At 37.6% G+C, this 14,329-nt stretch overlaps 1 protein-coding gene across 1 annotated transcript; it reads right to left on the bottom strand.

Moving 5' to 3' along the window:
* Window positions 1-7,092: 7,092 nt before the first annotated feature.
* cyp4v2b (cytochrome P450, family 4, subfamily V, member 2b) lies at window positions 7,093-14,233 on the bottom strand. The gene is made up of 11 exons (XM_016462682.1): window positions 13,878-14,233; window positions 13,674-13,786; window positions 13,497-13,582; window positions 12,083-12,273; window positions 11,861-11,930; window positions 11,642-11,768; window positions 10,943-11,113; window positions 10,769-10,871; window positions 10,470-10,604; window positions 9,885-10,064; window positions 7,093-7,928 (listed from the first exon to the last, which is right to left on the bottom strand). The coding sequence occupies exons 1-11, from the start codon at window positions 14,068-14,070 to the stop codon at window positions 7,765-7,767; spliced, it is 1,533 nt and encodes a 510-aa protein (XP_016318168.1). The 5' UTR covers window positions 14,071-14,233; the 3' UTR covers window positions 7,093-7,764.
* Window positions 14,234-14,329: the final 96 nt, after the last annotated feature.

The raw sequence follows: 14,329 nt of genomic DNA, 5'->3' as shown, positions 1-14,329 counted from the left end.
CTGTCACTGCATAAAATGTGTTTTATATTGTAATATATTCTTGAGCACAAGTAATAGTAAGCTTTTTCAGTCCTGGGAAGAATGGTAATAATATTAGGCAGTGATATTTATATGAAATAAAACATGATAGAAAAATAAATGACATATATGTGCTGGTTTTATTATTTTGATTTGGCTTATAAAAATAATGTCAATAGAGCTTTATAAAAAAAATGTATAAAAATGTTCATAATTTTAACAGAAAAAATGCTGTAGCAGTTAATTGGTTAATTGTAAGTTACATTTTATAGTTAGTACATTTAAACAAAAAATATATTAGATTTAATGGACAATGAGTACTTTTGGGAGAACAATTTACCTACACTATAAAAAGTTGTAACCTGCAAATGTTATCTTAAAGACCTATTTCTACCTGATTTAACTTTAAAATGAGTTTTGCTGGTATAAATTCATGTATTTAGGTTGATTCGGTGATGGTAAATAATGTTTTCTCGAATAAAACAAGTTAGTTTAGATGTAACCATTTTTCAGCTCAATATAAATCACCTTTTAATTTCCCTTGAGATGCAGTAAAAGTTGCTTCCAGAAGTCTCTGTGTGATGCCTCACATTTGATGATATTTTATTTCTATAATAATGTTTGCTTATGATATCGGTTATGTTATAGGGGTTTTGTGTTTAATTAATGTTCCTTGCATTGTTGTAGTGTTATGTGTGTTACCATGGTGTAACGTACCATTACATTAACCATAATTTCTGCTAGATTTGAAATATAATTCCTGGAATATTGTCACCATTATTTTTTATTTTTTTTACTTTTATTTTCTACATTTCTGGAAACATCTGACCTTTACTGTTGACAGAGCCGATGACTCTGTGCCTATATGTTTACCTATATGAACTTCCAAATGTCATGCACAGTCCTACTCATGTTCACATAATACAAATCAGCCTTGACATCAAGAGAATGTATAATATATACGGTATTTTCAAAGAATTAAGAGATTATACAACGCACAGAATACAGGGATGCATGAATGGCCTTACCCACCTTTATAGATCTGACATTCAATATTTATGCTATACTGCATTTCTTTCTTATATATTAAATATCTTTGATCAGTGTCTTTGCCACTGTCAGGCAAACACTGATAGCATGAACTCAGCCTAAAGGCATCGGGTTCCACTCATGGCAAGTAAAAATCAATGACGCAAGATCCATATTGCAGAAAAAGGCATTTGAAGGGCATTTTTCTTCTCACTGATAACATAATAAACACAGAATATGATCATGAATTAATTGATGAATGACGCATCCAGATATTCTAACACAGATTCCTCAGTGTTATGAGAGAAAATGATTTTCAATCTATGCCAGATTGCAATTTTACACTCTGTTAGTGCAAAAGGGGATGTCTTTGCCAGATACAGTAGATAGATAGATAGATACAGTCCGATTGATTGATTGATTGATTAATACATTTAGATACTTCGCCCCAAGTTTTACAGGACTGTTAGACCTATGTTTTTGAAATATCTTGCCTACAATTCATTCAATCATGCAAAAAACTGTAAATCAGGACGCTACTAACAATAACAGGACATCTTCCACTCCTCTGGCATATTAATAGTGTAACATTTGTTAAGGGAATGAGGTATGTATTAGCCTCCTGTTCCGTGTTGAAGAGGTGAGGCACTGTTGTTCAATATAGCACATAGTTAACTCGCTCCAGCTCATTAGAGCTCTCCTTCTTTAACTGTGTCAGGATGAGGGCAAACACAACTTTAGACTGCAATTTACAGTGTGTATTCAGTTAAAAAAATAATTTTATCTTAAATCTTCTTTGACAGTTCTTCACAACATGCCCTTGATGTTTTCCAATGAGTTAGCTGAAACATCGATAAGGAACTGGGTATCTTCCAAAGCCTATAGCTGTTGAAGAGATTGAGGGAATTTAAATATTCAGCTCATGGAAATCAGGCTCCAGAAAATCAATTTGCCTTTGCTTTCATGTTGAAGATCTGTGCAGATCCACCACACTGAAGTCCAAATTAAGGTTGAAATGGAGAGCATCCATGTTGCTCCAGGGGAATCTAAGTCCAGGTCGCTCTGAAAGCGTGACCTAAAGTCACACTCCAATTAGCTAGGGTTTGGATTACTGGCTCGATTCAGTGTCTGCGAGGAATATTGAAGTGTTCCATGAACATTTCAAAAAGCACATGCTTACAACTATAGAGACCTATTAATGGACTAAAGATATTGATGTGCCACTTAACAAAGGCTCACTTAAAACTATTATTACACAGTTTTGGTGCCTTCAAATAATATAAACAGTGATGCTAAATGATTATGACACAAGATTAAAGTGCAAATGTGGGGTACATCCGAAGAAGTTTCCAAACCCAGGTCCTTATCAAAAGGACAAAAAACAAAAATATGGTCCATGTAGTGGTGCCTGTCAAAGTATTTTGACATTTAAATGATGTATGCGCTTTGTGTTTGAAGTCAACTTTCTGATTTTGCATTTAACATTGCCTCTATATGAATTTTGCATTAGAGGATCAAAACAAACAAATTCTACTCGGATAAAAGGAAAAAGTGTGACCTTCACAACTGATTCACCCCTAAATATGCAATCATTTTTCAGCTTTACTGTCAGCATAAAATTATTGCTAGGCTAGATTTTTTGAAAGCTTGAAATGAAATAGTTTCTGTTGAATTCACCATTTATTTCTAAGTAACATTTAGCTCACCTAATAAATATATACATGGACACAATATATTGACATCGTTTTACCTTATATTATCTTAAAGTTTCCATCAAGCAAAAATATTCCATTACAAAATACAAAACGATTACAACAAGATGCACATTGCAATGATGGTGCAAGTTGCATTTGTATGAAATGAGAGGAGATAAAGTCTGCAGTGTGATACGCGAGGCAGTGCCGGTGTGAGTGTACTGAAATACAGATATATTGATTGACCAATCAGAATGAAGTATTCCAGAGATCTGTGTGATAATAACAAATTATCATTAGTTACCATTACCAATATCTTCCTTAAAAATGATATACTGCAATGTTGATGCAATAATTGCTATAAAAAAAAAAACTCAGTGTAAAAACTCCAATATTTCTGCCTTTGTCATATACAAATGACAGTAAGCGGTTTTCATCGTCTGCAATAGTTAAACTTCCATTTGCATTTTAATTGCAAGAGACCAATTAAGTTATGCTAATTATTGACATCAGAACATCTTTCTGTTGTGTTCAAAGTATTTTAGAAAAACAAAGACAGTTTTCTAAGTTCTAAAAAAAATTCAATGATTGTAAATAAGTAGCCCTTTGCCCTCTGCAAATGGATTGTGTGAGCAATTATGTCCGCTTTTATTCCTGTTTGACTTGTCCAGGCCTCAGGTCAAGAAGAAGTTCAGAGAAGCAATCAGAGGCATGCATTTATATAATGTGCATCACTTTTAAAATGGAGGTAGCTCTATAAAAAATTTGGTGAAAATATAGCTATTTTGATGCTGACTATTAAAATGGTTCATTATTGAATATACTTGCTTTAATGGCTGAATTGATGCCATCTCTTCCCCAGTCTTTTACACCTGTGACTTTAAAGACTTTCTTCACTATTAAACGTAACTCAAGTTGTTTCCAGAAGAAGGGATTTGACACTCTCCTTTATGTTTTGGATAGCATTGATCTCTGCGTGGCAGACGTAGGTAGAAGCGTCTGATGAGACGTGTCCTTTGAAGAATGGAACACTTAAGATTGTGTTATCTGCTGTAATCTCCCTGTGCTATAATGACTCTGCCTTCCAGCTAAAGCAAACACGGGCACATGTTCACCTTCCTGCTGCACAGTTAGTACAGGTGGATACTACCATATGTTTAGAAGTAGAGTGGGCCCCAATAGTCTGAGACCACGCTGAAAAGCTGTGATTCTTTTCATTAAACCTTGAAATAGAAAACAGAACGGAGAGTTTTAGGACCTCGGAACATTCAAAACAAAGAAACCGTTAAGAGGTCAAATGAAATATTTAAGATTCAGTTCTATTTCTAGATTGCTAATCAAATAATTCAATTTGTGACTATGATAATGTGATTCTTTGTACAGACAGTCAGATGTTCTTGCTTCCATAAAAGCACAAGACGCTCTTTGGATGATCTGAAATCATGCAGGAGAATATGATCATCAGGTTTAAATTCATGCAGCTCGAGTGCTGAAGGACAAAAGAGGGACAAACCAAGGACCTCATTTATAAAACATATGCACAGATTTGATCTTAAAGTGTGTCTACACTAATATCAAGGTTCATTATCCATAAACACGGTCTTTGATGTGGAAAAATGCTTAGCGCCATGTCAGGGTCTATGCAGATATGGCAGAGAGTTGAAGTTCTGCAAGCATTTGGTATCTAAGAAATTCTTGCTTCTCGCCATTTTCAAGTAAAGGATTTGGAAGTTGACTGGTGCTCTTTTATATGCTAATGACATTATTTAGGCAGCGTTTACAAAGCAGCGATCTGAAACCATTCAGGTGCGCACATTTGCGATTTATAAATTTCAAATCTGAAAGAGAGGCGTTCATACATTTTCTGTGCGTACAAATCACACGTACAAGATCAAATATAGAACCGTTTCTACATGACATTTTATAAATGTCATTTTAGCTAAATTTTTCACTCAGTTTGTTGCTGATGATATAATTTCAAATAAAAAAAAAAATAGTTGTTTCAGACTTTTGGACATCAGTGTTCCTCTCTCGATCTCTAGCCTACAAAAATGCATTTTTTTTTATTCAGGTGTGATCAGAGTGGTGACCACATGCTGGGTTCAAGTCGGAGAGCTTGCATGCGTGAGATTCAAGACTGCGGTCAACCTGTAAATGATTTCCTGCTTTCTGAGGGAGGAGTGACACAGATCTAATAACACAGACGGAATGTAAACCTCTTTGAAATCGCTCATCTCTAAAGCATGCATGCACATTTTCACCGACAGTATAACACTCTAGTACTAGTACTAGTAGAATGTTTTTTTTTTTTTAAATCACTTTAAGCAGCTAGTAAATTTACATAATTATTTCCACTCATCTCAGTGATAGGAGAAAAATGCCTTTAACATCAGTTTTAACTAGGAGTTTGTGCCATACTCTTTGCATCAAATTAGATTTTTTTCTTGATTTGTTTTCAGTGAAGTTGCAGTAGCGGTTTGGGGCTTGGCAGGGTCAGCTTATTTTCCCATCAGTCTGACGGTGTATGGTGTCCTCTCACCAGCACTGCTCAGAGCACTACTGCCTCTCTGTGGAGGAGCCCTGCTCCTTATCACCCATCAGCCCCAAATGAGCAGACAGAACAGGTTCAAAAAAGATGAGCAACTTCTGCTCAGAACAATAGTAGAATTCTACCGGTGACGGCTTGTAGAATCTGAACTGCATCAAAAGGAAAGCTGTGAAGTAATGCTTAATGAAAGATATTCAGTACTGGACATCAGAGACGGAGAACTGAGAAACTTACTCTTGCAAATTCTTATAATTAGCCAAATCTCCCCAAAAACAAATAGAATGATTTGGTCGTTGCTCATGCTCCAGATAAACAAACAAATTAAAAGTATTGCCCCAATTAATATCAAAGGTATGGTATGTTGTACCCATTTGACCATTTCTGAGCTAAATTGAGCTTTTGATGAAAATCACTTTGAGCTTCTTTTGAAAGTGTTTTGTTGACTGGGACAAAATACACACCGAGACTTAAATTTCCCTTTTAATTAACGAAAACATTTCCACTAAACGAAAGCCTCTAGACATTCCACCATGATGGATGTCAGTTCGATTTAAGATGTTACTTATATTCAAAGTGTGTATTTGAATAAGGTGAGGATGGTACATCTGGATGTGCAGACACAGTTTAGTCTGAAAATAATTATGCCAAAGGTTTGTTTTCATCCAGCGATTTGAGCTGACTAATAATGGAGAGCCTTGAGGGTTTTAAGTGCCATTTGCTTTATTACTTGGCATTTCTGCAACAGATCTGTGAATTTGAGAAATACTGCAACTCTGGTTGCAACTTTAAGTACTTAGTGAATCTTCTCCAATCATCTAAACTACATTACTGTTCAAAAGTCTGGACTTGGTGTAAGGGAAACAGGTCAATTTAGCTCAAAGGGAATCATTTACGAGTCCCGAGGTGGGCGTGGCAACGCGGCACGTACAACGGGCTTGCAGTGTCAGGGGTTTGGACGGGGCCCCAACTGCACTGGCACATCAACTGCCTCGAGTTGCTGGCAGTGCACCTTGCCCTGAGCCGTCTCAAAGGGCGCTTACAAGGCAAGCATGTACTAGTCCGCACGGACAACACAGCGACCGTTGCGTACATCAACCGACAAGGTGGTCTGCGCTCCCGTCGCTTGTCGCAACTCGCCCGCCACCTCCTCCTCTGGAGTCAGAAGCATCTGAGGTCGCTTCGTGCTGTTCACATTCCTGGGCTGCTCAACCGGGCAGCCGACAAGCTGTCCCGAGCTGCGCTCCCGGGAGAATGGCGACTCCATCCCCAGACGGTCCAGCTGGTTTGGAGACGTTTCGGAGCCGCTCAGGGAGACCTGTTTGCCTCTCCAGAAACCTCTCACTGCCAGTTGTTCTTCTCCCTGGCCGAGGGAACACTCGGCACGGACACACTGGCACACAGCTGGCCGCGGGGCCTTCACAAGTATGCGTTTCCCCCAGTGAGCCTTCTTGCACAGTTGCTGTGCAACGTCAGGGAGGACGAGGAGCTTCCGTAACGTCCCTGTTCCAAGTAGAACGGTACGTTTCCCAGTGTTATCCAGTCTTACTCATTAGGTAGTGCCATAGTAGCAGTAGCTGGTCCTCTTGTGAAATGAAATGATCAATTCTGTACATTCTCTTTTTTTCCCGTAATTACCCATTAAAGTTAAGTAGTCATATATGTGTAAGCTTAGCATTTAAGTACAAACTGAATTACTTTTTTTTTTGTTTATTGATCATGCATTCAGCAAAACAGAAAAAAGGCATATACAGATTCATATTGTTAGATTTATAAAATATCTACACTACATATTTGTTTCAATATCATAAAGTAAAAACAATAGTGTGAAAGTGCTAAAATAGTTTTGCCTCACATTGAGTTGATTTACAGACTTGATTCTGATCAGTATATTATGATGTTCTGTGGTTAAATATATGAATCGAATGACCACTAAACTCTACAATTTTCAATTGTCACACTTACTGTGCTAGTTTAATGTAAAATACTCTACTGTCTCTTTCCTCTCACATGATAAAATTATTTCAACCGAAATATATATTATGTACATTTATACGGTAAGTAGCTGTGTTGGGGTCATCAATAAACTGATCACCCTATTTTGGCTTATTTTGTGCCATTGAGCAGCTGGGTGTACATTATTTCTAACTTATAACTAGGTCCACATGGAATCAGAACTCTTATGAAAATTCTGCAGAATCTGACCACCTGTCATTCACAAACTTCTGCCTCCACTTGGGTGTTTGTTTATATGATATTTTGACTAATTTGATTACGCCTTCAGCTACCGATAAGAACCTGATACGCTCAGCTCTCCTTTTACCATCATTCCACGCATTTCCCCATAAAATCAGAACAGACAATGCAAAAGAAGTTAGCAAGTTGTATGTGAATCGGCTCATAACTAGCAGCACAACAACTCTAGCATGTCAGTGATGTGAGTACTAAAGCTACCTTAAGTTTTAATGGTGGTGAGAGTTATTTGGTTCTTCTTTGTAGTTTAATCCAAATGCCTTTTTCAGGACGCAGAACGAGTTCCCCCAGAGGCCGCAGTTCCTCACGGCTCTGACACGCCTCTATGTCAAAGTGACGCAAGATCGTAGCAAGAACTACCTTCTCCTCCATCATGGCGAAGCGCTGGCCTGGAGCCACACATGCACAGACAAAGAGAAAGTGGGAAAGAGAGAATAAGGTCTCAGAATGGCAACAAGACTAAGAGATGGGGAAGTTCATGAAGTACATTTCTAAATGCTCTTATTTGGAGCTTTCATTCCTGGAAGGCAGTGGAGATGAGTCGAGTGCTGAAATAATAAATCTTCAAAGCTATGTTTTGTTAGAAGCTTCTTCTAGTGTGTGGCCAGTGACCTGAACCTGCGAGCACCACTCGCTGTGAAACAATCTGTTTTATTCAGAGGTGGGACAGAGGCCCAAAGAGATTATAAGTACACTGCATCTCTCTTTTAACTATCCATGCTAAATACGTGGATTGACTCTTGAATATATGTATAATAGAAAGAGAAACTGCACTATTGATGTAAGTTTTCGAGACACATTTAACTTCTTTAACTTGAGCAATGTGTTTTTAAAATGTGTGTCATGTGCGAGATGCTGCAAAAGACGTGAGCTCAACATTCAAACACGTCCATCTAGTGTGTTCATATAGAAAAACAATGAACAAGTAGCACAATAGAATGGATAAACACATTCTGTGTGTCCAATCCTGCACCCATAGGGCCAAAATCCTGCAGGTTTTAGCTCCAACCAGCTCAAAAACAATTGCCTAGAAGTTTCTAGCAGAGATGGTCTTATTATTGGGAGATACGAGGGTCTTTATTAATGTTCTCATAGAAAATTGGCATTTTTTTCGGTGTAAACTCTAAAAATAGTTCAATCGAAAACTACTATTTAATAAAAAACAAGTTGAAGATTAGCCGATATGCTGTCGATTCATTAAATGACAAGCTGTTTCCTCAAAAAAGCTGTTTATTCTATGTAGTGAAACTTCTCCATTGAGATCTATTTAAAAAACGGCCTCTGGTCTCCTTCCCTGCGTACCGCCAAAGTGGCAGCGTTAACATTAGCCGTCACAATTTTTTGGCTAATGGCTTTGTTTCTAGTTAGTCTGAAAACACTGATTAGCTGGTTCAGGTGTGTTTAATTAGGGATGGAGCTAAACTCTGCAGGACGGTGGCCTTCCAGGTATAGATTTGGACACCTCTGCCTTACAAGTTCTGAGGATATCATATGACAAGGGTTGGAAACCAAGAACTGGTTCCATTTAAAAGAAAAAAAAAAAAAACTACCAGAACCGAATGACGCTACTGTATCTACAATGGGAAACAGGCTCAACATGTGCAGTCTGATTACAGAGCAAATGACTCTAAGGAGCTGTTTCATTTAATTGAATCAAACACATCGCGCGCAGCCAGTGTAGTCCAATTCCCAATCAAATGTCTCTAGTGAATCGGTTCTTTTTAGTGAATCAAACACATAGCACACAACCAGTACAGTCTGATTTCCAAACAAATTACTCTAGTGAGTCGGGTCTTTTTAGTAAATCAAACATATCGTGCGCACACAGCGCAGTCCAATTCCCAATAATGTCTCCATTGAGTTGGTTCTTTTTAGTGAATCAAACACGAAGCACGCAGCTAGTATAGTCTGATTCCCAAACAAATGTCTCTAGTGAATTGTTTTTTAGTGAATCAAATGCATGAATGCACCAACTGTATTGTAGTGTGATTCCTGAACAAATGACTCTTATGAACCATTTTTTAATTAATAAAAAACATACAACTTTAAACTAATTGTGAGACTTAAATCAGCATAATCGTTAAATTCTTTATGATTCCCATCTTTATACATATGGCCCATCTAATACAATGTGGTATGGTACAGTTTTAGCATTAGGCTGTGATTCCCAACTTTTTTGTCTTATGTACCCCCACAACCCATCAGTAAGGGTTACTTTATCAACACCAAAACAGAAATGTGTTCCTTTTCACAATAATTCATATTATACTGGATAGAATTCAGCATTATAATTTCTATTATAAGCCACTAAAATCTTTTTGTTATCATTCTGCTCTTTTTCTTACCGATGCAGTTTCTTGGCCCTGCAGAAAAAGGGATGTACGCATATGGATGCCTCCCTTTGCTGTTCTCTGGCAGAAACCTTTCCGGTCGAAATTCCTCAGGTTCTGGGAAGTAGCGCGGGTCCCGGTGAAGAGCATATGGTATGATAACAGCATTCACTCCTTTTGGGACTTTAAACCCATCTGCAACCGAGCAACACAACAACAGCAGTCTTTCAATTATGTTATTCATGTCACAGAGTTTTAACTGTTAAACAGGATTCAGCACACGCCAAACTATACCGCTGTGTGGGAGACAGAACAAAGCTTTAATAAATAATTGATAAACGGATGTGTTTATTGCGTTTTGCAACACTTTCCATCCTAAAAAGTTGCCGTTTTCCATCCAGCTGCTTTGGCGTGAATAAAAAGCTTAGCTCTGAGTAGAAATAAACACTCAGGTTGCTTCATATTTGCAAATGGGAGATGGAAATAGAAGCTCTGACATCTGCCGTTATGCTGAGATGCAAATAATGAGAGTGGCACAAAAAGTGCAGATCTTTGATCTCGTAGCACTGTTTGGCAAGGTAACAAACTGCTGCCACCTACTGATCTGACAGCTTTCGCAGATGCTGCGTGCAAACAGAGGCACGGAGGGGAAGATCCGCAGACTCTCCTTGATGACACACTCCAGGTAGCGCAGCTTTTTCAGGTCCTCAACCCCCACGTGGCGGTCTGACGAACCTGCCAATCAGAATGCAGGAGACGCAGCTGAGCTCTACAGTAAACGAGGTTGTTAGAAAACATTCACAAGCATCTAGATGCTTTCTTGACTACTGAGCAGAACAAATTGTTTTATTAAGAACACATGGTAGGTAAGCATTACGCTCAATGAAAGACCTATATACCGAACACTTCCTGTAGTTCTGCCTGCACTGCCTTCAGGACCTCAGGATGGGAGCCAATCAGATGTAAAGCCCAGTTCACTGAAGCTGCAGTGGTATCATGACCCTGTCAAAGAGAACGGTTCTTCAAACAATCTTCTGTCTTGACAGAGTTTCCTTTGGTAGTTTTATTTGTACCTCAAACATGAAGGTGTCCACTTCCTCCTGAATGTCCTCATGACTCAAATTCTCTCCATCCTCATAAGTAGTTTTTAACAGCATATCTAGGAAGGCCTGTCTTTTCCTCGGCCCCTGGTCAGAATCACTATCAGGTTCAGAGCTCATGGACTTCGATCTTTCCTTGATGACCTTCAGGAAAACACAGAAAATTCTGTAAGAATGATCTGGAGGCTTGTATTTGACGGCCATCTGTCTTTTTTTTGGAAAGTGTGTGTGATACAGAACAGAAATAAATCACTTAATTTTCCTGAAGCAACCTTATCTTGACACTACATTGTGTGTTATTGTTAAATATAATAATTTTCAAAAAATATTTTTTGTCAGTTGAAACAATGCTGAAATAAATTTGATTTAATTTCTAAAATGACAAACTAAACTCAAATAAAAATAAAGCTAAATAGCAAAAAAAAATATATATATATACAAATATAAATATTTAAAACTAATAAAAATGACAAAAGCACATAACACAATTACTAAAACTAAAATTAATACAGAAAATATAAAAATAAAAGCTAATTCAAAATATGAATAAATTCTACAGTAGTGTAGGGTTAATTCAGGATAATTGAATTATTTTTTCCTAGTCATCTCAAAGGCAAAAAGTGTCCCAATTTACTTGAATCCACCCTATAAATAATAACGCTGATCACTCACACTTGCAGTGAAGGAGTGAAGAATTCTCAGTCTTCTGGAATGTTCTTTGCCTTCCTCTAACATGTTGTAGATCCAATCTGGCCACAGCCATGGTGCTCTCTGTCTCTTGGTGATGATGTCACTCATTCTGCGGGAGGAATATAAACACTGTCAGAGAGAACAACATATCTCTATTTATTAGCAAGAACATATGCTCTACCACTGAAGTACACTACTTACTTATAGACACTTTGCACATATTCAGAGTCAGAATTGCTCTGAGCATAGATCTTCTTTCCCATTGCAGTTTCTGTTGCCAACACACACATCCCATGTATCATCAATAGTTATTATAACTAAACAATAAGCATAAGGCCTTTTACATTAGCATGCATGTACATGCAAACAGCAAAACCCCATATTGTGCTATCACACTATATGGAAAGACTGAATGTACTGTACCACATATGATGTCCAAAGCACATAATGTTATGTAGCTAAAGCAGTTGAATGGCTCTCCGTCTATGTGCTTCTGCATCATTTGAATCAAAATATCGGTTTGTTCATTCATCATCTCTAGGAAGTCAGAGAGGATGGAGAAGTGGAAGGTTGGAGTCAGCATTTTCCGCCGGTTACGCCACTTCTCCCCTGTGCTGTTGGAAGAAAAGTTGGGAAGAGTCAAGTCTGTGACCTCAACATAGCTTCACTACTGTAAAGTGAACATGGAGATCATTTTATATTCAATTTCGGTGTTTCTGGACTCTGCTGCATTTGGACAGATGGTCAGTGACCATCCAGCGTGGCTGATTATAAACTACTGTGCTTTTGATAGACTTTGTTTGCAGTGCTTGATGCAAGCTGCTTTTGAATATGAGATATGAGATCTGCCGGTTTGGCAGGTGGTCCTCTACCGTATGTGAAATAAAGTTTAGTTTGACTTTAAATGTTATGACCTTTGAAGGACAGGACTGCAGCTTTTTTAAGATAACAGAGAGATACAAGACAGCAGTACTCTTAAAACTTGTTAAATATTAAGCGTGGTATCATTTCTAGCATCACCTAGCATTAAACATTATGTTAAAATTCTGGGTATGATGATTATTGTTCTGGACACTCATTTATTCAGGTAAAACAATAAACCTTTAACATTAATACTGCTCAACATATAAGCATAAATATAACCATAATAACATAGGAATGTATTTAACAAGTGTTTTTTGTTTTACATTTGTTTTTCACAAAACTATATTTTAGATTTTTTTTTTAATTAAATGTAATTTTTTTGTTTGTTGTGGTTTTCTGAAGCTCAAACACAAGTATGCCGATATGCAAGATGCAAATGCACATGCATGAACTGATTTACACCTTTAATGCAGTGTACATTTCTTAGTCTGCCAAATACTGTACAGTACATAAATATAAAAACCCTCAGAAAGTACTGAAATAACAAAATAAATATATATTTTTAAATACTTTATTTATTTATTTTTCATTTTGGGTTTATGCACCTGCCTTTAACCATGATTTCTTTTCCAAACACTCCCCTCATCTACAATTGGTCGAAGAAAGAGATCCCGCCCCAAACTCACTCAATTGGTTAAGCCACTATTGCTGTGTCAAGCTGGTTAGATGCTCAAATAAACAAAGTCACAGTGTTTACACATGTTGGGTAAAATTAGTCTACAAATGAATGGCTTGCTTACAGTTTGTCTATTATTAAACTATATTAAGATGGAAGAAACTATTTAACTGAATTTACCCTATTCATCTACATAATACTTCTACAAATCATGTATTATGTTAACAGTGTGCATTACAACAGACTGTAAACAGACTGTTTTCATAAAAACTGGTGGTAAACCCACCGTAGGCCTACCTGGTGAGCAGGCCTGTGCCGAGCCAGGGGTGCAGGAACCTGTATGCGAATGACTTGTCTAGGTGTCTAGAATTACTGAGGACCACCTGATGGGAAAACATAGGTTTGAGAATGAACTGGAAACTGTGAGGAAAATTATACAGTAAATGGAAAGGATAACATTTCCGTAACAGGCACCTCAATATTCTCTGCGTGATACAAGATCAGAAAGGGGACTGGACCCACCCACACCTTTGCTAGAGGAAGGTGTCTGTTTTCATTTGTGCCCTCAATAATCTGGTTGAAAAAATCTTCAACAGAAACACACTCTTATAAAATTGCAGTGTTAAATGATCGTTGTTAATTAAGAGTTGATGCTACTCAAAAAGAACAGTCTCTTACCGCCTGCATTGGTTTTAAACTGCAGTGCATTGCCAATGATTGGATAAGCGCCCGGCATTCCTGGAATTGGTCTCATTTCGTTCCATTTTCCTATATAATTTTTAAGTGGATGATATGTAGTAGATGCTAAAAGGAGTAAAAGAATGGCTGTGAATATAATCCCCAAGATGTATAATCCAAAAAGGACACCCATTTTGTTTGGATGAAGCTGGCCGCAGCTAATGCTCTGAAAGAAGCGCACCGGCTGCTTCACTGTGAACTTCAGACTTAACTGATTCACTTGCTTAGTACAAACAGAGAGAGAAAAAACACCCTAGGCTGATCAAACAGATGGCGTTATGATACATAACTGGGACGCATGCAGGTTATCTGTGGGTAAAGTGCCTCTCGCTAAAACATTAACAGACAGCAGTGCTAATGCAGCAATAGATAATGATCTGGCATATTATTGG

This window comes from Sinocyclocheilus anshuiensis, unplaced genomic scaffold (assembly GCF_001515605.1).
Source record: "Sinocyclocheilus anshuiensis isolate Anshui unplaced genomic scaffold, SAMN03320099.WGS_v1.1 scaffold640, whole genome shotgun sequence".
Taxonomy (NCBI): domain Eukaryota; kingdom Metazoa; phylum Chordata; class Actinopteri; order Cypriniformes; family Cyprinidae; genus Sinocyclocheilus; species Sinocyclocheilus anshuiensis.
Note: the sequence above shows the minus strand (reverse complement) of the source record. Positions and strands in the feature narration are given on the sequence as shown.